The sequence below is a fragment of the Sinocyclocheilus anshuiensis genome, unplaced genomic scaffold (assembly GCF_001515605.1).
Source record: "Sinocyclocheilus anshuiensis isolate Anshui unplaced genomic scaffold, SAMN03320099.WGS_v1.1 scaffold436, whole genome shotgun sequence".
Classification (NCBI taxonomy): Eukaryota; Metazoa; Chordata; class Actinopteri; order Cypriniformes; family Cyprinidae; genus Sinocyclocheilus; species Sinocyclocheilus anshuiensis.
The window spans coordinates 1193222-1218866 of NW_015560618.1; the positions used below are offsets into that span (position 1 = coordinate 1193222).

Consider the following 25645-nt stretch of genomic DNA (forward strand, 5'->3'; position numbering starts at 1 on the left):
ACTAGCCCACTCTTCCCACAAGTTTAATGAACTTTTATTTTGAAACCTCACAGTGGCACCGGAAGTGAGTTCCAGATTCGCGGAGTCTGTTCGCGTCCACGTGAGCACGCAGGCGTAGTTATCGCAATGAGTACAGATGGTGTGTCTCCGAGATAAAGCTTAAATGTAAGCGTTACAGTATGTTTATTATTTTATCCTCAGTTTATAACCCACAGTCAGTGCCATTACAGCCAATATTTATGATGATGCGTGTTATTCATTTGTTTAACACAGAGTTAACTATCGAGCGACGATCGAAACTGGATAACTGTGGGTCATTTTTCATAAACGTTTGGTCCCATTTTTTTGTTGGCCATGATCGTTGGGTGTTTTTAACAAACATTGAATCACGCCATTAACATGACCGTTATTTAACCTCTGTAAGTCGGTTCACATGTCGCATATGGCACAATCAAAGCTTGTTTACTTAATTCCCAAGATTAGAATAGAGACTGCATGTATTGGACTGCTACGTATAAAAAGTCACAGAGTGGGCTTTAGAGAGAAATTGTATGAAATAAATAAACAACTGTGTGTGAGTGTCTGACAGACTCAAGTCCTCTCTTAATCAGTGTCACTTGAGGTTTAACAGGCCAGCTGGTCGTTCCCCTGCTGATAGATGGATGTGTATGTTATACAGGTGCATCTCAATAAATTAGAATGTCGTGGAAAAGTTCATTTATTTCAGTAATTCAACTCAAATTGTGAAACTCGTGTATTAAATAAATTCAATGCACACAGACTGAAGTAGTTTAAGTCTTTGGTTCTTTTAATTGTGATGATTTTGGCTCACATTTAACAAAAACCCACCAATTCCCTATCTCAACAAATTAGAATATGGTGACATGCCAATCAGCTAATCAACTCAAAACACCTGCAAAGGTTTCCTGAGCCTTCAAAATGGTCTCTCAGTTTGGTTCACTAGGCTACACAATCATGGGGAAGACTGCTGATCTGACAGTTGTCCAGAAGACAATTATTGACACCCTTCACAAGGAGGGTAAGCCACAAACATTCATTGCCAACTTTTCCACGACATTCTAATTTATTGAGATGCACCCTGTATATGGTATGTCAGATGTAATTTGTGTTTCTTTTAGGTTGAATTGGTGAAGTGGATAATGGGCTGTAGTTGAGATCCAGAGGGATCATGGCATCATGACTGAGGAGCTGTTCAGAAACACACAGGTGTCCATGAAGGTGGCTGCTTTGCGCTTCGTGGACTTGCCACTGTCAGTCTATTACTCCCTTCCACCGGTAAAGTGACCAGCAGCAGGGTTGTTTTCTAAGCTTACTTACTCCAAGCTTATTGCATTGTCATCCAAAAATTGCTTTTTAAATGTAGGGTTTTCAGCCTGGGTTCAGGTATATAAATGATCATTTAAAACATAATAATATTAAACGTTTTATATGCAGTGCTGTGTAATCTAGATCATGTAATCAGGTTCCAAAAATTGGTTACACTTTATTTTAAGGTGTCCTTGTTACAGTGTAATTATACATTTAAATACTGAGTAATATTAATTAACTACATGTACTCTCGTTAGGGTTAGAGTTAGGATGAGGATTTGGTTTAGGGTTAGTTGCATGTAATTCTGCATAATTTATTGTTATTATACTAGTAAGTACATGTAACGTGTAACAAAGACACCGTAAAATAAAGTGTTACCCAAAAATGAAGTATATGTAATTTGATTTTATTACATACTCGTCATCAGACTACAATTACTTTTTTATTGATTTCATGATTACACATTATTGACATGGTCACATGACATGCAGATAAACAGGTATAATATTTCATATTTTTTATTAAGTGTTTTATTTTGATTGTTGTAATTGAAAAAAATATTTGATGTAATGTAACATTTTTATGATTTAATTCATTATTAACTTTTCATTAAACTCACAAACCCCCTGCAGTTCCTTCACAACTTTGACGTAATGTTTAATGCACTTCATGTTATTAAAACAATGAATGGAATATATTTGAAATATATATTATTTATTTATTTTTATATCAGATTACAACCTGAGAGTGCAAGTGCAAGGCTGCAGCTAGACCCTCTTGTTGCTGACCATCACCGCATGCTTCCATCCGCTCCCTCGATTTTTGTGTCCGCTCCCGCAAACATTCTAATTGTATATAATTTTCGCGCATCAGGGCACTGCTATCAATATGTGGGGTAAATCTAGCAGTCGCAGTTCACTTTCGATTTCGCGATCGCGCGCGCACTGTGTAAAGGGAGCACATCTTACGATAAAAGAAATTTGACAATGAACTTGGGATCTGTCGAGGAGCAAATCCCCCAACATCTTGTCAGTTATCTCTCCTTACTTTTGACCCGTGATCAGTCAAATCTGACTACTGCAGCTCGGGATGCAGGGTTGTTATTTTTTTTCCACGGAATTGGGCTGCTTTTAAACTGTTGCCATGGGTTGATTTTCCCCAGTGGGTTAATTGCATAAATTACATTTGGTTGAAATGCTTGTACTGAAACATTTTGCATTCTACCTGTAATAAAACAGTTGTGATCATTATTTTACCTTCCATGATCATTCAGACATGATCAGGTGCAGTACTGACACTCTGTCAAGTCTGCATCAAATCAAGCACTCCGTAATCACAGGTAAACTGTCTGATCTGTCAGATGTTTGTCATGAGACGTGTTCCACAAAACAGCTATGGTTTGCAGACAGTTATAAGAGTTGATGTGACAAATACATCTTTTGAATATACTGTGCAAACTCATTGTCCCGTTAGCTTGGAGAGCTTTATTTTCCCTCCTCAATAAGTTTTGTCAGTTGTTTTGTTTATTGGTCTAATTCTTGTTTCTTGGGTTGCATTGGTTAGTCACTTATTTAATTCTCTTGTGCTTCGTTCCCCACTTCTGAATTCTGTTGTATTAATAAGGAGTTATCACAAAGTAAGTCTGTTTAGTTGTGCTATCTTACAATCAATATATAGTAAATGTAAGTTAAAGTGTCACCAATGTAACCGGTTAAAACATGGAGTGGCAATGAGGTCTTAAAATGTATGGAAAGGGTCTTAAAAGGTCTTAAAAGGTATTACATTTAACTCCATGATTCCTGTATATACCCTGTGTAAGCCATTTGTAGGTTGATTCCCCCAAACAGTGTAAACCCTGTGGTACACTAAGTGCTTTGTTTAAACATGTTTACCAGCTTAACACATTAACATTGGCTCGACTGTTGGTCTGATTTTGTGGCAGAAGTATCTGTTTGTCCAGACAGGGGGAGTGTTTGAGAAACTTGTTTGAAAACCTTATTTTTGCAGTTCTGAATGTTATTATTAATGAAAGTTATTACAAAGTGTTACCACTTTTATATAGGGTATATTTTATGTCAGGCAAAGCTATTTATATACATCCTGGGTTGTTCCCTTGTCTGTGCATGAATTTACCACATTTTGACTATCATCACTTTTCCTGTATTTCATGATTGTTTGGTGGCATTTGAAAATATATTTGTCTGTAGACCTCAGTGTGATAGATAGATAGATAGATAGATAGATAGATAGATAGAGCTTGCCATTGTTTTGATCATGTTTTATGGATTTCACAGCTGTGTCTGATTTATCTTTGAATGCGTATATGTGTGTTGCAAGCTCACTGCCATGGATAAGATGGTATTAACAGAGCACAGGTGGCATTGCCAACACTGCTATTCTCATCTGCAGGCTTATGTCTTAACTGATTCCTTCAAAAACGAGATTGTTTTCCATTCCTTTTTGGTATGGCTTTTTACTGTGAAATACAAACGTAGATGTTTTCCAAAAGCTTTTGTACCTGTATATCAAAGGAAGACGGTGATCATCAGATACTGTTAAACTCTTAAACAAATCATTAAAAAAATAATAATAATAAAAGTGCTGCTGCTATATTTCAGTCAAGTATTTTTGAAGTCTTCTGAAGCAGTATGATAGCATTGTGTGATGAAAAGACCCACGTTTGAGTTTGAATCATTTGCTGAAAGTTTTCTCCCGTCCACTGCCATGGCTTTCAAATCTCACTCACAGTTTCATTATTCGGTCCTTAAGTGCCAAAGTAGGAAAAGCTGTGGCATGCATGAGTAGCTGTGCTTCATGTAGCAACCAGGATAAATAAGACGATGTTGTTTGCTAATAATAGGCAGTGTTACATGGTGTCTTTTTGAGAGTTCCTCTTGGTTTTTTAATGTAGGATCTGAATTGTGGAAATAGTTTTCGCTCTTTAACAATATTTAGGTCATTCACACAGTATCATGTGTCTTCTAATAAATCTTGTGCGTGTCATTAGCTTAAACTTGCTTAGTAGATCAGAACGCTCAAGCCAATCACCGTACGCCCAACCAAATGCCAGGCAGTCAATTCCAGTCATGTAATCCCTGCTGTCTGTCACCCTGTCTGTCTGTCTGTCTGTCTCACCCTCTCCCTATCTGCATTTCTCACTCTGATTGCTGTGCCTTGAGCTGAGCGGTTGATCCAAAGTGAAGCGTTGCCTTATGTCTCTCCATTCCCTCACTGAGCAGGTGAGTCTGAGCACCGGCACCAAGAAACTCTTTGCCGCCACTGCCTTCGGCGCGGTCTCCCTCATCTACCTCGCCCGGCACTTCAGGAGGAGGAAGGGCAAGAAAAAAGCCAGTTCGCCTGTAGAGCAGGAAACATTTGAGTTCCTCACCACTGTCCCCCTGAAAAAAGGTAAATGCAGATCGCAAATCACCTTTAATTAAGATAGATAGATAGATAGATAGAGCTTGCCATTGTTTTGATCATGTTTTATGGATTTCACAGCTGTGTCTGATTTATCTTTGAATGCGTATATGTGTGTTGCAAGCTCACTGCCATGGATAAGATGGTATTAACAGAGCACAGGTGGCATTGCCAACACTGCTATTCTCATCTGCAGGCTTATGTCTTAACTGATTCCTTCAAAAACGAGATTGTTTTCCATTCCTTTTTGGTATGGCTTTTTACTGTGAAATACAAACGTAGATGTTTTCCAAAAGCTTTTGTACCTGTATATCAAAGGAAGACGGTGATCATCAGATACTGTTAAACTCTTAAACAAATCATTAAAAAAATAATAATAATAAAAGTGCTGCTGCTATATTTCAGTCAAGTATTTTTGAAGTCTTCTGAAGCAGTATGATAGCATTGTGTGATGAAAAGACCCACGTTTGAGTTTGAATCATTTGCTGAAAGTTTTCTCCCGTCCACTGCCATGGCTTTCAAATCTCACTCACAGTTTCATTATTCGGTCCTTAAGTGCCAAAGTAGGAAAAGCTGTGGCATGCATGAGTAGCTGTGCTTCATGTAGCAACCAGGATAAATAAGACGATGTTGTTTGCTAATAATAGGCAGTGTTACATGGTGTCTTTTTGAGAGTTCCTCTTGGTTTTTTAATGTAGGATCTGAATTGTGGAAATAGTTTTCGCTCTTTAACAATATTTAGGTCATTCACACAGTATCATGTGTCTTCTAATAAATCTTGTGCGTGTCATTAGCTTAAACTTGCTTAGTAGATCAGAACGCTCAAGCCAATCACCGTACGCCCAACCAAATGCCAGGCAGTCAATTCCAGTCATGTAATCCCTGCTGTCTGTCACCCTGTCTGTCTGTCTGTCTGTCTCACCCTCTCCCTATCTGCATTTCTCACTCTGATTGCTGTGCCTTGAGCTGAGCGGTTGATCCAAAGTGAAGCGTTGCCTTATGTCTCTCCATTCCCTCACTGAGCAGGTGAGTCTGAGCACCGGCACCAAGAAACTCTTTGCCGCCACTGCCTTCGGCGCGGTCTCCCTCATCTACCTCGCCCGGCACTTCAGGAGGAGGAAGGGCAAGAAAAAAGCCAGTTCGCCTGTAGAGCAGGAAACATTTGAGTTCCTCACCACTGTCCCCCTGAAAAAAGGTAAATGCAGATCGCAAATCACCTTTAATTAACAAGGAGCGAGTATTATTACAGTTCAAAATGTATAGAGTGTACTACTACTGCATTCAAACGTTTGGGGTCAGAAACATTATTTTTAAAGTAATTAATACTTTTATTTATCTAGGACAGTTAAGACTTTTATAATGTTACAAAAAAATAAGGGTCATAAGGGTCAATTTTTCGAAATTTAGATTTATACATCATCTGAAAGCTTAATAAATAAGCTTTCCATTGATGTATGGTTTGATAGGATAGGATCAATAGAACAATATTTGGCCGAGATGCAACTATTTGAAAATCTGGAATCTGAGGGTGCAAAAAAATCAAAATATTGAGAAAATCGCCTTTAAAGGGGTCATATGATGCTTTTTTAAAGATCATTATTTTGTGTATTTGGTGTAACAGAATATGTTGACATGCTTTAATGTTCAAAAAACACATTATTTTTCAAATACTGTACATTATTGTAGGTCCTATATGCCCCACCTCTCTCAAACGCTTCGTTTTCTACAAAGTCCCTCCTTCCGACAAGCGCAGTCTGCTTATATATATATATAGTACATTTATAATAATAAATAAAATTACCATTATGTAATGGTACAGTGGCTGTTTCTGTTTTCCCCAGAGTCTGAGTGTCAAAATCTGCCTCTGAACTCAAAGAACTGCTACTCGTGTAATGTGGTGTCCAATAGTAGTGTGTTCAGCAAGCTTTCCAGCTCCCTGCTGAGCCTGGCCTCCGTAAGCAACCTGATTTATTATCATCATCTTTGGATAGCTGTATAATATATCTGTGACTTCAGAAGTCTTGTCAAATGTGTGCTTTTTGGCATCGAGATGTTGAAATGTCACATCTTTTCTCAGGTGAGGAGCAGGCACTCCTCCAGTAGCTCCACCTGTTCTAATGGCTCCAGTTGTTGGGATGGAGCAGGAGATGACGGTGAAGTCCGTAACCTGCTCAACATCCCCATCACCACTCCAGAGAACCTCTACCTGATGGGTAAAAACATCTTCTGTTCTAAGACGAAGTTGCTTGTCATCTGGAAAGCAGTTGTTCAGTTTTAAGCATCATTTATGTAAACGCATTTGATATTGATCTTAAAAGATATTGATCATGTATGTTCACAATCATAAATGTCATTCTAAAGCCGGGCGCACACTGTGCGATTTTTAGGACCTTTAGGATTGTGCTTGTCAGACTGTGCGAACATGATGATCATGTCACACTGTGGGATCTCAGTTGTTATTAATGTCAGACTGTACGACAGTCAAGACGTGTTAAAAATGGGTGCGCGCAAGAAAACTTGTTGAAAAAATGAAGACAGTTTGATGTTCGTCGTAGGAGAAGTCACACTGCAGGACTGTGCACCAAATCTTCTGACACTGCCAGAATTTCGTCGGAGGTCAAATTTGATCGCAACGGCCATTAATCGGCTGTCAGTGAACATGTCAAACTAACGATCAAAGACTACAGATTGTAGCCTAGGATTATAGGAATCTTTTAGGATTTTCAAAATTTGTCTCAGACGGCTAAATCGTGGCCAAAATCGCACAGTGTGAGCCGGGCTTAAATCTGATGTGTGTATTCATTTGCAAAAAGTTCCACATGTTGAATAGATGTCTCGCCCACAGGAATGGAGTTGTTCGAGGAGGCCCTGCGGCGCTGGGAACAGGCGCTAACGTTCCGCAGCAGGCATGCGGAAGATGATGAAAACTGTGCATCCGTGAAGCTGGGAGCTGGAGATGCCATTGCAGAAGAAAGCATGGAGGTACTACTCACCAACCACTAATGTTCTCAGTAGGGATGGGTGGTATCTAGCTCATTTTGCAACTTTGAAATACGCTATTTTCAGTGAATGAGCAAGACTTACAATTCATCAGCTGCTATAGGTAAATAACTAGAAGAATAACAAAGGCCAGTAAATGGTGAAACAAATTGCCCTACAAACCAATGTATTAATGATTACGATAATTAATTAAAATAATATGATAACTAAGGCAGTCAAGTGATTCAAATGTTTAATCTAATTAAATATGTGATGTGTCCAAGAATGAAATTAATTGCAAATAAATCACACATACATTTTGGCTGAGAAATTGTCCCCCAAAAGATCATTTAAAGTTTAAAATTCAGCGTTGTGTAAATAATGATAATAAATGGGTTTTAAATGTTTTAAATGAATATTGAAATCTGAAAAAAGATGCTTTAAGATGGACTTTTCCAGGTTTTAAGTCCTATAATCAGGTTCCCGGTGCATCTACCAACTAAGGAAACATGAAAAAGATTAATCCAGTAACTTTGTTTTGGTAAGCCTTTTTCTGCAAGCGTCTGAAAAAACGAGCGCGTCTGATTTCGCTCCCTTGGTGACATGGCAAAGGGATCTCATTATAATATTACCGCCCCTTAATCTGTAAGTTTACACACACACAGCGCCATCATTTGATTTCACAAGCGACAACGGCGTACAGTTCTAATGCCATGGCGAAAGTTTGAGCAAAACATACTAACTGTTCTGTCTTTGGCTGCACAGACGAGCACAGAACTGATTTCAGCTCGATAAACATGATAATCAGAACCAAAACAGATGTTCCGAGTAATGGAGCAGCTCTATTCTGGAAAAGGGGGCGGGGAGCAGCAGCTCATTTGCATTTAAAGAGACAGGCACGAAAAACAGCGTGTTTCTTTCAATTTTTTTCAAAATGATATAATAAATGATCTGTGGAGTATTTTGAGCTGAAACTTCACAGACACATTCTGGGGACACCAGAGACTTATATTACATATTGTAAAAAGGGGCATAATATGTCTCCTTTAAATATGAAACTAAAACCGCCAGTAGGTGGCGGCAAGTCACTGTCTTAATGATCGAGTCATTCACTCATCTGATTCCAGGTGATTCATTCAGAAATGAAGCAAGTGTCTGTCTTTATGTTGGGTCACTGAATCATTTGCTCTCTCGACTCGTTCATTCAGTAACAAAACACGCTGTGTGTTGCTCGGAAAGACACAACAATTCTTTGTTTTGAGCTATTTTGTTGGCGAATTTGAGCTAAACAGAGAATATTGTGTCTAAAATTTAATACAGTAACTTCTTGTTTATATTAACTGTTGTAAAAAAAAATCAATCACATTTGCAATCATGCAGATATTTGGGGAAAAAAACAGCTCTCTTGCTCATGTGATATTGATAAACCATATCATATGATATAAATAGAAGGCAAAAACTCAATATTTGCCCTTAATATTGGATATTTAATTGTTCGTGCTCATTTGACTTAGTTTTACATTTAGGGCGCATTTCTACGGTGGCCGAGAAGTGCAAAGCAGATCACAATTCTGAAAACAAAATAACAAATTACAAACGCAAATGCAAGTCTAAAAAACAAAATAACAATTCAGAAAGCACAACAACAATTCAGAAAACATTAGCTTTGCACTTCTCGGCCACCGTACATTTCCCACTAATGCTCACTTTTATATTTTTAAAAACACTCATATTTTGAAAACAAACAGAAAGTTAATGTGTGGGCCCAGTTTACTTAGCCATGTTTCCTAAGCTGAGTCTCCATGCTCATAAAACATAGTATTCAAATTTTTACTATCTGTTAGGACATCATCAGTGTAGAATTCATTCGGAAGCTGGAGTCCCTGCTACAGAGAGCCTATCGGCTCCAGGAGGAGTTTGAGGGAGCACTGGGAATGACAGACCCTTCAACACGTCCTAGTAACGGTGAGCGTTAAACTAAAGACAACTGTGTCAATAGATGACTGTGTGGAAGTAAATGATTGATCTTATGTAACATTAATTACTGGGCTTGGCTCTGTGAACTATAACTGTACTGTAAAAATTTACTTTTTTATTGATGTGTGACAGGTTGATGTGTGATACATGACATAAATAATGCACCTTGTGTTGTGTTTTATTATTTAAACCATAACTTCTAATGGATTCATATATCTCAATGTAAAAGTAATAATAATGTAAAAACCAAACTATTTCTGTTTAAACTTTGTAGGCAGGTTTTATACCTGCCAAAAATGAATTACAAAGAAAAAAAAAAAACGGATAAGAGACTGAAGTGTCCCAGAGGTTTCTTATAACATACAACAACAACTGTTTGATTGTGGCACAAAATGAGCCATCTATATCTAGCCATCAGTGTGCATGAAGCAAATTTCATTGTCAGAATACTACGCACGTACTGTATGTGCACAGCCAAATGTTTCTAACTGCATTTACTATGTACAATCAGCTGGCACATGCACTTTGAATGTTTGGCAACACCGGCCCGGTCCATTGTTTCCCAGTCAAAAAATAAACAAATGAAATGGAACAACAGACCACTGGAGACCAAATCAACAACCTGATTGTGTAAGGGGGAAAAAAACAAGCGCACTGAATAAACTGAGTAAAAACGTTCTGCATTCCCAGTCCTTGGATTTTTGGGGTTTGGAATTGAACATGTTTGTATTCAAGCAATGAATAGATCAATGGAAGACAATTTTGTCAATAACAATATTCAATAACAAATATTCACCTTTCAGTTTCAAAATATGCGTATGAATCGAAGTCAAGTAAAAGAAAAGTGTAGTGTGAGCAGTTACACGTGTGTCTATCAGCAGGTGAACATTGTCCATGGTGATTGTTTATGTTTTCTCATAATGATCGTGATTGGCTGCTAAAATGAGACTTTGCAATATGTGACAGAAGATTATGAAGAAATTAAGAAAAGTGGGGCCAGATTTCAGCAACAGTATTTGATAATAGTGACTATTTCTATTATTACTAGTATCTGCAGGTGTAAACCAATTGTGGCCAATAACTTGGTTTTCTTCATGCAAACCTGTGACTTTCTTTCTGCTGTGGAACACGCAAGATGTTTTGAAGATGCCTTCTTTATCAAACAAAGAAACGGACACAGTGGCTGTGCAACTTTGCACGTTCTGCTTCATGCAGCTGTGCCTGCTGCGTATTACTGAGGCTCAGCTCATGTTCTGTATCTAAATAAAGAAGCTGGTCATGGTCCAAAGTTCTTTCGTTACGACTGTTTACAGGTCTACCTCTTACCCACTCCCCAGAACACATGGCACAACACACTCGATTCACACCCTTTCTCATGCAAACCCTTTAAACACATTTGTCCTTCAATGCAGTTGAATCGGTTTATGCAGTCTGCTGTTTTGGAACTAGACCAGTTCGCTCACCCATGTGAGATGAGGGCACTTAAGTCTAATCTTCCCTCATTTCCTGTGGCAGATAAGCACATGGATCTCGCCGTGCGGGAGGACTTGGAGGACACCTGTCTGAGAGATTCAATCAGCATCGCCTCAACAGATTCCTTCATCTCTGCCGCAGAGGTGAGAGGGAAGTCTTTGTGACCGTCAGCTTGTGTGGAACGCGCTGGACAGTTTGAACCTTACTAACACTTTGATGTACATCGGTCACATCTCTCAGACCTTCATGTATTACGGGATTCAACATGAAAATGTTTTGTTTTTTGGGTTATTCAGCACTCACGGTTGCCAGCACAGGCTTCAGATCACATTTGCCTCTCATCATGTGTAGTCTACAATAATAAAAATCACCATGGCACTGGACATGTATTATGGTTTTCTTCATTTATCATGCTAAATACAGCTTTCAAGTAATCCTTGATTTTACCATGGTACTGTGAGAGTACTTTAAGGGTAAGAATCCTGCGTAATTTAAATCTGTCCCCCATTTCATTACTTAATCACTTTGTGTGGACACACATAGGCACCAACCTATATATAAGAAATATACAAAAGTTTAAAGAATTACACAAAAAGGTCTTAAATCTTGTGATTTGATTCAGTTATCTGAGCACAGAGAGATGAGGAGTGCCCATGCGCTGGGGTCACTGTGTCATCACCCCTTCTATGAGGATGCCCTGCAGATGGCTGAGGAAGGGAAGATCTCTTGTCGAGTGCTACGGTGAGTCAAGTATGTCAGGCATGGGGGACCACAGAATACCTGACTGGCCAATCAGAATCTAGTGTTCAATATAGTCATGTATTAAATAAATGTACGTGTGCATTGGATATTTGAATGTGGCTTAATCAAACTGATTTGAAAGTATGAACTGATTTGTTTTATAGATCTGTTTGTTTGCACACATTTCTGAAAATATTGTGCAGAGCTGAGTTCTATTTTAAGTTGATATGTTTTATGTAGACTGTTGTTCACTGGTCTTTAAAAAAAAAAAAACAGAACTGAAGTGCTGGAATGTCTTGGAGACACTGATTTCCTGGCAAAGCTGCACTGTGTACGGCAGGCGTGTCAGGTAAAGGATTTCTTTCTCATGATCTGAAAGTAACACATTTCAGAGTTAAGTGGGTTTAAAGGGTTAGTTCACTCAAAAATGAAAATTATCCCACAAATTACTCACCCTCAAGTCATCCTAGGTGTATATGACTTTCTTCTTTCAGACGAATCCAGTCGACAAACATTGATTTTTACGAGACTCACCGGCGCATATGCAATGCTGACCTCATACGTCATCAGCCCGGAGCTGCTTCCGTGTAGGACTGTTGGCGCAAGCTACACATTAAACAGCTTGAAAGATCAAAGACAATTTTTAATATAACTCCAACTGGATTCGTCTGAAAGAAGAAGGTCGTACACCTAGGATGACTTGAGGGTGAGTAATTTGTGGGCTAATTTTTCATTTTTGGGTGAACTAACCCTTTAAGACCACTGATTGCTATGTAATTGTACTGTTACCATGTTATTGTATTTGTGTGGTTTTAATGTTACTGTGAAGCATTTTGTTTTGTATATACCAGTAGTTGTTATTGTGATGTTGCAATGTTTAAAATATAATGCAGTTTTGATTAAGTGGGGGGTAGGGTGGTTATTGCATTTGTTTCAAGTTGTCGAGTTAAATTAACAGTTCATGTTAATGGTCTAGCATTGGGCAGATTAAGTTGCAGTCTGTGGTCCTGTCCCAAATGGCACCATAAGCCCTCACAGTGCTCCTCAGGATTGCCAGGTCTGTATAACAAAACCAGCCCAGTTGGTACTCAAAAGTAGCCCAATCATGGCCCAAATGCATTTCAGGAGAAAACTGCTATCAAAATCACATCCAAATTTCTCTAGAACCGCCTTCCAGGAGGTCAAAACCTCCTTCCAAGGGGTTCCACCTCGGTCAAAATCACATTCAGAGGGGACGGAGTGTTTTGCTTTAACCTGCAGACTAAAATAAACAACCCACTACAACAGAATAAAAGTAGCCCAATTCCGTGGAAAAACTTGGCGACACTGGTCTTCCTCCAAGTCCACGCTTTTGTTACGTAATGCCACTTTGACTATTGGGTTGAAGTCTGCTGTGGAACTCACCTCAGTGCATGCTCTGAAAAACTGCACATCGAGGGTGAAACCATAAAGTGGGCACTCGTGAACACCAAAAATGACAAATAGGACATCCTACGGTCTTGTGAACTTCATGGGCATGCGTATGTTAAGTCCTCAAGACCACAAGTGTACATGAAGTGTGTCAATTGGAATGGGGCGTATGTGGGAAAACTTTTAAACTGTATTTTAATTCAGGTCATCTTATGTGAAAGAGCAACTAGAGCATTTCTGGCTGACACAGGAAAGCGGATATTATCTTCAATAATTGTTAAAGGAAGGTGAGTGTCTGGTCCTTTCTTCCATGTGGTCACACATGAAGAGTCCCCAACCCAACTTATCTGTTGTGTGGTTTACAGAGCCCAACGAGATTTGAGGAGGTGTTTGAAGAAATGATTTGCTTTCTGGAGCAAACGGAACATTGGGAGAACACAGAAATGGAGCTTTCTGCAAGAGGGGTGAGACATGTCTTGTTATACAGATATGAGACCTGTCCTGGATATTAAACAGTTTGCAAGTTAATTTTGTTTAATGTTTATCCTTTTTTACTCTTCAGGTTAAACACCTGGACTTCTATGACATTGTTCTTGACTTCATCCTTATGGACTCATTTGAGGATCTTGAGAATCCACCTATCTCTATTCAAAATGTGGTCAACAATCGTTGGCTCAACAACTCCTTCAAAGAGACGGTGCGTACAGAATCTCTAGCATTAGATCTGACTTCAGCAAAATCACAATTCAGTTACACATTAATATTTAATAAAACTGTTACTGTATTTTACCGTCATAGGCCGTTGCATCAAGTTGTTGGTCTGTTCTGAAGCAGAAGAGGCAAAATATGAAGGTATTGTTGGAAATGTAAATGTTTTGATTGTTGTACCAGAGTAAAGCAGTTTAATCTCTCCAGACAGCCAGACTTGAAAGATTTGAAGAAAAGGAAATATGTTTGTTAATATTTTATTTTGTGTGTACAGGTTCAAGATGGCTTCATTGCGCATTTCTATGCAGTGTGTGAACACATAAGTCCTGTCTTGGCATGGGGGTTTCTAGGCCCTAAAAGTTCCCTGCACGATTTCTGCTGCTTCTTCAAGGTAAGCTGTAATTTGATGACCTTTGTCTCTTAAAGCATGTCAGCTTCAGATGGTGTGCCTACATACACTGACTGTCACATGCATATGTGCTATGACTAGTAAAGTGGAAGAGATGATTGGTTCATGTGTGCTCAAGTGTTGTAGTCTGAACTGAGACAGCTACAGCGACCTGTCACCACATTTAAAAGCTTTACGACTTATGATAAAACTGACAATTGGAAAGCTGAGAATTTACCTCTGCAGGACAAATTGGGAAGGACTGGTGAAAATTACCATATCCAGTTTGTTTGGCTGGCCTTCTACTGCGCTGCACACTTCCAAGCAACAACTTGTTGATGGATTTGCCAAGTGTATTGGCAATAAGTCTTTGAACTGTCCAATTGTTTTGTTGGAAGAAAAACATGCAATTATGAAAATTTTGTAAGTTTAATAGTGGATAACAGATGATCAGGCAAATAATGGAAAAACGTCCTCATAGTTCTGATCAAGTCACCTATTGTTGCTGATTGTAGTAACAGCCAGTTTCAGATTTAGTTGCTCTTAAATGACAAACAATTAAATGTGGTTGCTGTTGGGTTAAAGATCCTACAAGGCTTAGTGCTTGTCCATGAAATTTTGTGCAGCTGAACAAGACCATGGTTTGTCCAGGGAGTCCAATCCTGATTCTGGGTGGCCACTTTCCTGTAGAGTTTAGCTCTAAGCCAATCCAACACACCTGCCCGGAAGTTTCCAATAATCCTGAAAACCCTGAGTAACTGCTTCTGTTGTGTCTAGTTAGGGTTTAAGCTAAACTGTACAGGGTTGGATACCCTTGGTCCAGAGCAGGGGTATCCAACCCTGCTCCTGGAGGGCCACTGTCCTGCAGAATTTAGCTCCTGGACCAACTACTCAAGGTCTTCAGACTCAATAGAAACTTCCAGGCAAGTGTGTTGGAGCTGGCAGGAGCTAAACTCTGTAGGAAGGTCCAAAGTGAGTGTCCTGTGCGTGCGTCTCTTTGGATTAAAAGTGGGGTGTCCAGTCCTGCTCTGGGAGGGCCACCTTACTGCAAACCTCCTGCTCCAACCTACCTGACTAGAAGTTGCTAGTAACCCTGAAAAGCTTCATTCTGCTGCATTCCATTTTGAAGGGTTCATACCTATGCCCTAATCCCTTAAAAGGGTTTACCCCCACAAAGAATCATGGGAGTGTTCATTGGTTCATCCTTTAAGGGTCCATTGAAGTGGCCAGTTTTGAGCACTTTGGTTTGAAATGACCCTTCAATATGGTGCCCATGATTGTTCTCATTCCAATGTGAGAAGGGGCATGATTGGACACCCCTGGATAAAAGATTCTGCTAGATCTTTGCTCAAGCAGGGTACAGTTCTTCTAATCTGGCCCTGGAAGGTCCACTGTCTTGCAGAGTTTAAGCCAAACCCTGATCAAACTTACCTACTTGTAATTTTCTAGACCTTGATTAGCTTGCTCAGGTGTCTTTGAGTAAAGATTCAATTCTGCAGGGTAGTGGCCCTCCATGGCTGGATTTGGAGAACCCCGATTAGGCTAGAATAAGATAGTGTTTGCCAGACTTAATACTGATGATCAGGGGTCTGTTGGGTATGTTAGACTCCCAAGGTATAATCTTCATCAAATGCCTTCAATGTCAGCTTTGTTGAATGTAGTCATTCAGGAACAAAATTATTTATCTTTTGTCCACAGGAACAGGTGCTGTTCTTCATGAAGGACATTTTCGATCTGGATAAAGTGCGTTACTCTAGTTTGGACACTCTGGCTGAGGACATCTTGCACCTGCTTCACAGACGTTCTGAACTGCTTCTTGCCTATCTAGGCACTGACATGATCCGTCACCTAAATGGCTGTAGTGGCACACCTTTGCACCTGCTACCCAGTGCTTTGCTGGAAGCACAGGTTCAGTGAGCTACATCTGTATCATCCTCCACATTTTCATGGATGTTTAACTCATTGCCTACAGCTGCTAAGTTGACTGCACATCATGACTCGTCTTCCAAGTCATTATTAATAGTCATTATGTTAATGCAGCATAGAGTTTGTGTAATGATTAAAATGAAGCGGGTAAGAAGGGACAGAGATGTATTTTATATGCCTTTCACGTGGTGTTCTAGTAGCTTTAATTTTTTACTTTTAATGAATGATTTGCACAACGAATGATTTGAGTTTTTGGGTCCTTTGTTTTGAGATTTGAAAGTTTTCACTCTGTATTTTCATAGTTCTGAAACAAGGATGTTATTCATGAGATTGTCATATGTAGGTCAATTAAGAGTCTCCAAACCTTTTATGGGAATTAATGTTCAACACTGGCCAGGAGTTCAGTTTAGACTTCTCTACTCTTTATGATGCCATGAGAATTACGTGGAACAGCTGGCCGTTATGAATTTAAATTACATGATCTATTACAAAACAGTACATGTATTGTGACGAAGTTCAAACATTTGATGTATTCTGTAATATGTGGATTTGAGGCTGCATTTTGTTCATAACATGTTAAGCCAGTATACAAGTTTTAGTTGAACACTGAAATCACTAAATGAAAAATAAAAACCTCAAAGCCAATTTTAATGATTACAATTTTATTGATGACAATGGCAACAATCTAACATTTCAGACCAACAATTCTCAGCAAAAATCAAAAGTACATTCAACAACTTTAACCGTTCATGTTAGTTTTACCTCAAAGGCATGCTCCAAATTTCTCAGATAGCCTCCGATTTTCTCTTCGTTTTTAGACCCCCACGAATTCTGTTGTGAACAATTTGCTCAAAAAGGAAACATCTTGCATGCATACAAAACGATATGCAGCAATGGACAAAGACTAGGTTTAAAGAAACTCTGTTTAACCAACAAAAACCAGCCTGGCAAATGTCTACTAAAAAGAAAGAAAAAAAAAAGTTCCTGGTCATGGTCCACCTGTACAGCATTATGCACATAAAATCCCTACACTTATCAACAAAAGGCAAAGAATGTACTCAAAACATTTCATAGAACCATTAGTCAACCAATAATACAGAGGCATATGGCTACATTTCTAAAATCAAAACTAACTGGCATCACCCTAAACTAACAGTAACATTGACTTTGCAATGACAGATTCCTCATGATATTTTTACCTTATAACTGGAGCCCTTGAACGGTCTACGTTCAGCGGAGGGACAGATTCAAAGGATTCCTCCTTACGGACAAACTAGCTCAGGACCTGATTCTATGAACTACGCCTGCAGCATCTTCAACACTGTGAGTGAGAATGAAGGCAGCAATGTGGGACAAACATTAGCACTACAGAGGGGCAACAAGAAAGCTTGCAAACCAATGAAACATGAGCATACATAGTATACGTCAGTTATCAGTGAGTGCATTAATAGGGCTAACTCTGGATCATTTCGCATCTGCATGCATTGTGTAAGAGCAGAACAGAACCACACTAAACAGACTTACCAGGAAGCTAACAAATGAGCAAATCAAAATCACATTTGTTTCAATTAGGACAAAAAAACAGCATAATTCTAGTTAGATTTCAACAGATGAAAACATTTGTGAACTACAGGTCAAGGCCATGCAATTCATATGGACAAAAAAAAAATGCATACTTCCAAGAAATCTTAATTCTGACGTTTGTGACGAACATCAGTCTATCTACTACGAGAGACATCCTTCATTTAAACAGCGGCACAAATCGACCTCAGTTTCAAAGGTGAAAAGCATTACACTAGATCACAGGTTCAATCGTTTTGATTTCTTAGGATACTCTTACCTGTGTTATTGCTGCAGAACCTAAGGTGCAAGGTCAGGGATGACACTGCAAGATTAGACATTGCACTGCTCACTAATGAACAGTCGAATAAAAAAAATAAAAAAACGCATCAAATCGACAGCCTCATTGACCTTAATCACAAACAGGTCAGGCACAGATTTAGAAATAGGACATTAATACTAATTAACATTTGAAAGAGGCCATTTGCTGACGGTCTTTATGGGCTATGCAGTATAAAACACTTGTCAAATCACAAAAAGACAATTTACATGTCTAGTCAATGTTAAACCACACATTCGCAGATGGAAAAAGTTGCTGTTTCTACAGACGGACTGACTTGAACACAGTGGTACAGTTCACAGTTTCATATGAGAAGTCTGAGAGACGTCCTAAATGACTAAAGCAGTGTCAACATGGCAATGTCTCAATTTGTAAATATCACATAATGCTGTTATGGCAAAAAATAACAGTCCAATGTGAAAAAGGGTCAGGTCATTATTATCTTGAACATGTCAAATCAAAATTACAGCCCTGACATACTTACCCAAAAAAGGGCAACATTTAGAGATTTATATACATTGCGTTTCATTCAGTCAAAGACAATGCATTGACAGCAAAAAGAAACAAATTGGGCCGCAAAATCATGTACATTTTGTACTTACAGTGGAGAGCTCATTTCACTGGTGTAGGAAGCCAGAGTCTCCAAAAACCTATAGGCCTATATTGGAGGAATGCTAACAGACAATGGGCAGAAAAAAAAAGTAGTCCATGTTCGCATTCGAGCCTTTTTAATCGTATCAGTATGTTTTTAATAATGCCAGCAATATTGATAGAAATATATACACAATTTGTGGATTTTAGACATGTAAAATATAGGATGGGGACATGTAATTTCGCAAGACATAACTGTTGATCAGAACACTTGACCTGCCCTGTAAAAAAGCAGCAAACTTGGGAGAACAAACTAAAATACTTGCAACATGATTGCAGTCACAATATAAAAAGGAACAGTTTATGTAAAGACGCATACTTCTTACCGCCTTCCTAATCTCGCCTGTGAGGGAGGAAATGTCTCTCATTAACAGTGCACACTACACCTCAACCAGGTAAAATGCAGTACAAGAATGAGCAACACTACAGCACTGAAGAGTTATTGCATGAATCACATACCTTGCCAACATCAAGCCACCTTGCCTTAGATAACCTGCCTACACCTACATCCACAGCAATGACCAGTAAAAAAAATAAATGCAGCATAAAAACAGAGCTGTCCATATGTCAAACAAGCAATGTCAAATGATCAATGATCTCTTACTTGTGACTTTAAAAAACATTTTTGTTCTGTAAATTTGCATAAACCCCCATGTCCCAAAACTGTTAATGACATTTTTACAAAACATTCCCCACTTTTGCACCCCACTTACCAACACAGGAGGTTTCATTGTTTTATTGCAAAACACAACAGGCATATCATATTAAAACTGAGATAATTTACATGGAAATGACTATAGTTTAGTCTCAGAACTACATGAGATACAGGAGATACAGGAGCTGGAATGACCAAAATTACCCGACTAAAAACAAACCGTTCATTTACAAGAGTGGCAAAACAAAAAGGAAAAAAATTATATATATATACTTGACTTTGGAGCTGGTCTGCGATCTAGCTTAAACACTCAAACCAATGAAATAAAGATCTTCATCATGGCGTCTGCATCCAAACATTTAACAAAGGTTTTTTCTGACAATGTAGCATTTACTTTATGTCCACTTCACATTACTGGCCCTGTGCAGAAGAAATACATAAGAAATACACAACATGTTAAGAGCAGAAACATTTATCCAACACCTTCCCAAAAAAAAAGATAAAAACCCTGTTTGAGGAGGAAAGAGTTTGGTTATGTGTTATATCGATGACTCTTCTGGAAACCTGATGAACCTGTTGAAGAAAATGTTAGATGGGGACAAAAACTGTACACATGCACATCTACCAAGTGAAGAGCGCAAAAGGCAAAGAGCAGAGTGTTTTAATGGGAGTGTACCTGCTGAGCCTGGGGTGCAGCTCCCATCGCCTGAGGGGCGCCTTGGCCGTAGTACGCTGCCTGCTGGCGGTAATATTCTGCCCACGCTGCACTGTAATCTGGCTGACCTCCTGGCTGAGACGCCGCCGCTGCTGCAGCCGCCTGAGGCGCAGCTTGACCTGAAACAAAATAAAACCCAAAGCATTAAAGATGGGAGGTGCAGCAGAAAAATTATCTGGCAGTGTTGTTAAACCACCCCTTTGTACAAGATTGATTTAAGGATAAATTACTCCATGGCAATGTTTGTAAGAGGGGGAACGACCCCGGCCACACTACCTCCGAGTGGCGGGACAGAAACCCGCTACTTTACTCTAGGGCAGCTGAGACAACAGCAGCTCTACTGCAGAGGACTGTGAAAGAGCTGCAGCTGCCCAAAACTATTAGAAATCAAAGCAACTACATCTATGTATGATATCTTACCTTGTTTCTTATAGTACTCTTCCCATGCCTTTGTGTAGTCCTGCTGAGGCTGTCCTTGACCTGAAGAGACGAGATTAAACAGACATTAATCATGAGCTTAAACATTAGAACAGTTACACTGAAGGTAACATTACTGAATTACTTACTGACAATTCTGGTAAAAACATGCAACTATACTACATGCAAGTCTACCACCAAAAATAAAATACCATCAGAAAAATGGTAACTGTTAAATTAAAACAGTTCATGAAGATTTAGTTAGCATTACAATTTCAGCAATTTTAAACGTAATATTTACAAGTACAACTGGCATTGAAACGGCACAAATTTGAAAAGGTGTACATATTTATCCATTACATACATACACAAAACTGAGCAGTACAATCTTATTCATGGTTTTTCGGTGTGTTAATCCTACTCTGAGACACTACAGCTCCTCATTCTGAACAGCAGGGTTTGAGACCAATATTTCTGTGGACAAGCACCAAAGACAAAACTCTCACGCCACTAATTTGCCTCGCTAGACTCCAAAAGTAAAAAGGGACTGACTGGCTACTCAAGCCCTGCTGCTATTTAACCTGATCTCTCAAAGAAAAAAAACCTCAAGCTACATTTGGCAAAATATTTATACCCAATTTCTTGTAATATTCCTCCCAGGCCTTGGTGTAATCTGCCTGTCCACTTTGACCTGGAGTTTGCGGGTCACCTGTTAAAAATGGTACAATTTGAGAAATTGATAACCATTCTTTTAAAGGCTGCAGAAAGTCCTCCACCTGACTAGGTGGCGCACTTTGCACAAACAGGTCGAGTGTCTCAGAAAATGCCCTGTCCATGTGTGCTAGTCGAAAAAGGCCATCCCAGAACAACGAATAAAGCCCATCAGAAAAGCAACATTGTACTGTGCAGTGATGGCTACACTGAAAGGCTACCAAGTACTATTGTACAACAGACAACAGTAGATCTAGAGTGAAGGGAGGGTGACAGTTTTGTGGAGTGCAGGTTTATATATATATCTTAAAAAAAAAAGTACCTTGTCCATTGGTCTGGGATGTGCCAGGGGCTGCTGATGTTGGTGTCATGGGGCCCTGTGGCTGCTGCTGGTACTGAGAATAATAGGCTGCCCATGCGGCCGCATTAGCATCAGCCGCTGCTTTATCTGCAGAGCAAACAACAGCTTAGCCCATTTTGTCTTTCCTCCAACAGACAACTAAAGCTGCATTAGTTTTAACTAGGACTGTGGATGGGCATTGTGGAGAATCTGAATATGATTCTAAACTAAACCTAGTTAGCATGGCTAAGGGACAAGCACTTACTGGGATCTGGCTGTCCTTGCTGCCACTGAGGGTATCCATTGCCCCAGCCTTGAGGCTGGTATGGTGCTGGGGGACCACTGAGGATAAAAAATAAGATACACTAAGTTAATCTCAAGATGAATTGGCACCTAAAGACCGAGTGAAAACACTGACAAATGCTAAACATTGAGAAGGAAAAAGTCCTTACTGTGGTCCAGGAGGGCCCTGGCCATAGGGCCCAGGGTTGTATGGGCCCATGGGAGCAGGTGGTCCTGGTGGACCGGGAGGGCCATGAGAAGGACCTCCGTGGGGCCCAGGAGGACCATGAGGGCCACCCATAGGGCTAACTGGACCCTATGACAAAAAATTATTTTTAGTATAAACCAGGCAATAAGCAATAAATAGACAAAGTTCTGTGTCGGAGCAACATGTCAGAAAAACTGTAATTTTGTGTTAAAAAAATTAGCAAAAATTTGTTAGGCTTAATTGACATCACAGTACTCACTCCAATCTTCTCCTCGACCAGCTGTCTGGCGTAATCAATCTGTTGGGGTGATCCACGGACTGTGAAGATCTTTATATTAGGGTCCGAATTAGGTGGAGGGTTTCTTTGTAGCTCTATCCTGGCTCCTGACTGCTGGCTGATGTTCTTAATGGTTTCACCCCCTAGAGGGAAAAAAATAATAAATTATCAATGTTCATTCATTATCGATTTAGGTCATATAAAAATTACATATCACTTTAAAGGGAAAGCAAATATCAACAACTAACCTTTGCCGATAATGAGGCCAGTCTTCATGGTAGGCACAGTGAAAGTGAATTCCTGCAGGCCTCCAGGAGGGCCCATGTTCCAGTTTCCCTGTCCACGGCCCCTCCCTCTGCCCCCGTGACCAGGGGGGCCTCCAGTCTGCACACTCCTCAGCAGGTCAGTTATGATATCTGCTGCGTGCTGTGCCCTGTCTGGAGGCCCCATAATCTGAGCGATCCTCTCTGGTGTGGAGCCATCATCTGAAGCAAAAGAACAAGCATTTGTGTCAAAGGTTGGTCTTTTAACGCCATGACAACTTCCTTGGCTATTTTCATGGCGAGTAACAAGCTGGAAAAAACAGCATTTTAAAAACTTGTATAGGGCTTTGTTTTAACAAAGGTCAGAAAACTATTCAGATTTGCTTATTCTTATGCACCTGGTTTGAACTGAATCCTCACACCAGTGTCATTTTGAATCTTCTTGATCATTTCACCACTCCTGCCAATCACAATTCCCACTGCAAACCTTGGCACAGGGACCTAAAGCAACAGCAAAAAAAAACTTTGTCAACTGCCTTTCAAATTTCCATTTAAATGTAAATCACAAAAAACCTAATGATTATTCTCATTAAGCAGTACTTACATCCAGACTGTCTCCACCGCCTACTCTAGAACCATACTCTCCTCTCTGTTCCCGGAAACCCTGATCTCTGATCAGATCCATCACCATGTCTTTAGCTTGCTGTACAGACCAAGCAATTAAAAAATATTTAGATGTACAGTCCATAATTTGGAATGATTTCAATGTAGCACTGCGAAGGTTTAAATGTACTCACCTGAACTTTAAAAGGATCGCCAGAGATTCTGAGTGGTTTATCAGCCCCTGTGTTTTGGGGTCCATCTTGAATCATGACCATTTTGACCCCCGCACGTTCCTATTACACAAGTGTTGAACAATTAAATTAGTAAGTAAATGTCTGTAAAAAAAAAAAAAAAAAAGTGAAAGAAAAAGTAGACTTCAAGCCAAATAAATGAGTTTCTGGTTTAACCGCATTTGTGCCCCTTACCTGTAACTGTTTGATTGTTTCTCCTCCCTTTCCAATGACCAGACCAGCTTTGGAGGCAGGGACCAAGATCTCCTGAACAGACATCCCTGGTCCATCATTGTGGTGGAATGCTGGAGAAGGCCTACCTTTCTCGACAATCTCTGTGAGCAAACTCTTTGCAGCCCTATTAAAGAAATGTATATTTTTGATTCCACCTACTTCTATATTAAAAAAACAAAACAAAACAAAAACACTCAATTCAACTATGAGAAAGTTCTAAATGTGTGGAGATACTCACTGGATTGCATCAGGTGAGCCTGTTAATGTCACTGACCTGTCAGGCATGCCACCACTGTCTGTTGGGTAGAGTGCAGAATAAACATTGTCATTTTTTTTTTCTCCAAAAAGAGATGAGATGCACAGAGCCAGGACACAGCAATTTGACTCACCGGGAGAAATCTGTATTTTGCAACCCGAGTCCTGCTGTATTCTTGAAATCTGTTCTCCTCCCCTTCCAATAACTGAAAACAATGGTTTAATTAACATTGTACCTTTTTTGAGATTTAAATGCAAGTCCTCCAAAGCAATGGATATTTGTTTTTCTGAGTTCATAAGTCAACTTACTGAAGCCAACCATGCCATCTGGAACCTTGAACTCTTCTGATATAGACCTGCATAGAGATGTGATAACATTAGAAGAAAAAGGAAATGCAAAAATGTACCATTTAAAAAATACAAATTATGTGTTGCATTAAATATTTTGTTTAAAAAAAATAAAATAAAATAGTTACCTTGGTGGGCCACCCATGCCTCCCATTACAGATGAAAAAGCTGGTGCAAATAAAAGCATTAACTTATGAGATGAGCAACAGACACATCTTAAAAATTGTTAAATACATAAGACATATTTAATAGCTAATTAGTTCTTCCCAGAAGACAATAGCAATGCTTACGATCACTTGGTGGAATCTTCTTGGTTTCTGGTTGATCTGCAAAGAGAGAGAGAGAGAAAAAAAAAGACCAAAACAGTTTAGACTAAAACAATGCACTTAAAACATCTAGTAGTACCGCTAACTATATTAGTACTACATATCAGACTAACTAAAACTTTTAACCCACTGGTAGCCTCTGGTCTTTTTAGGCAAAAAAAGACAAAACACAAAAACAAACTGACCTAATACATTTTTATACAGAAATAAATGGTGCATATTGTGAAGCAGTGAATATTGTTTAGTACCATGAAATCCACTGAAAATATATAAAAAAAAATACTGAAATATTTTTTTACTAAAATATAGCACACTCATTTTAATAACAAAAAAAGTTTGACCAGGTTGGCCAAACTTCGATATAAAGACAAGATGGAGGAGAGGTTTATTAAAGGAAATACGAAGCATGGCAGAATCTTAATATGATGATGGGAAGAGCCCAGGCTTCAACTCGAGTTCAGTGTCCAGACCCTGCCTCCTTTGTTGAGCAGCTGAATGCTTTTTATGTTAGGTTTAATATGAATAATTCTGGAGTGAATTGGGACCAGACTGACTTAAAGGGTTAGTTCACCCAAAAATGAAAATTAGGTTGTGTTTTACTCACCCCAGAGCCATCCTAGGTGTATATGACTTTCTTCTTTCAGACGAATCCAGTCGGAGTTATATTCTTTACCAATCCTCGTTTTGTACTTCTAATTAGTGACCGTTGTTTTGTTTTGATCTCTCCGCTGCAATTCCGCGTGCGTCACTTCTGAGCTGCGCATGCTGACCTCATACGTCATCCGCCCGGAACTGCTTCCGTTTACAACAGTGAGTGCAAGCTAGATTAAAGTGATTATTACATTTTGAATATGGATATTTTTCTTACAAAAACGCAT

The 25645-nt window shown here is 39.3% G+C and overlaps 2 protein-coding genes across 4 annotated transcripts in view; one reads left to right on the forward strand and one right to left on the reverse strand.

Moving 5' to 3' along the window:
- Positions 1-32: 32 nt before the first annotated feature.
- On the forward strand, positions 33-19442 carry LOC107681767 (mitoguardin-1-like). Of its 2 annotated transcripts, XM_016478087.1 has the most exons (16): positions 33-165; positions 1140-1296; positions 4570-4738; positions 6592-6704; positions 6828-6963; positions 7596-7732; positions 9574-9694; positions 11222-11322; positions 11802-11920; positions 12197-12269; positions 13535-13618; positions 13693-13794; positions 13893-14027; positions 14129-14182; positions 14313-14429; positions 16125-19442. In XM_016478087.1, exons 2-16 carry the CDS (start codon positions 1198-1200, stop codon positions 16341-16343), a joined length of 1779 nt encoding a protein of 592 aa, XP_016333573.1. In that variant the 5' UTR covers positions 33-165; positions 1140-1197; the 3' UTR covers positions 16344-19442. The 2 variants fall into 2 exon arrangements, with proteins under 2 accessions (XP_016333573.1, XP_016333572.1); XM_016478086.1 differs by lacking the exons at positions 33-165; positions 1140-1296; positions 4570-4738 and adding an exon at positions 5077-5945.
- An 85-nt stretch (positions 19443-19527) lies between these two features.
- Positions 19528-25645, reverse strand: part of LOC107681766 (far upstream element-binding protein 1-like) — a 9459-nt gene continuing 3341 nt past the window's right edge. Inside the window, exons 3-19 of one of the 2 annotated variants that reach the window (XM_016478084.1) lie at positions 24732-24767; positions 24570-24609; positions 24403-24449; positions 24228-24299; positions 24077-24134; positions 23800-23962; positions 23569-23667; positions 23376-23474; positions 23170-23272; positions 22757-22993; positions 22491-22651; positions 22194-22339; positions 22007-22083; positions 21724-21849; positions 20694-20753; positions 20235-20392; positions 19528-19978 (exon numbers count right to left, since the gene is read on the reverse strand). In XM_016478084.1, the coding sequence (XP_016333570.1) occupies positions 19970-19978; positions 20235-20392; positions 20694-20753; positions 21724-21849; positions 22007-22083; positions 22194-22339; positions 22491-22651; positions 22757-22993; positions 23170-23272; positions 23376-23474; positions 23569-23667; positions 23800-23962; positions 24077-24134; positions 24228-24299; positions 24403-24449; positions 24570-24609; positions 24732-24767 (1691 nt within the window). In that variant the 3' untranslated portion in view covers positions 19528-19969. The remainder of the gene's footprint in view (positions 19979-20234; positions 20393-20693; positions 20754-21723; positions 21850-22006; positions 22084-22193; positions 22340-22490; positions 22652-22756; positions 22994-23169; positions 23273-23375; positions 23475-23568; positions 23668-23799; positions 23963-24076; positions 24135-24227; positions 24300-24402; positions 24450-24569; positions 24610-24731; positions 24768-25645) is intronic. The other variant, XM_016478085.1, reaches the window with a different exon arrangement.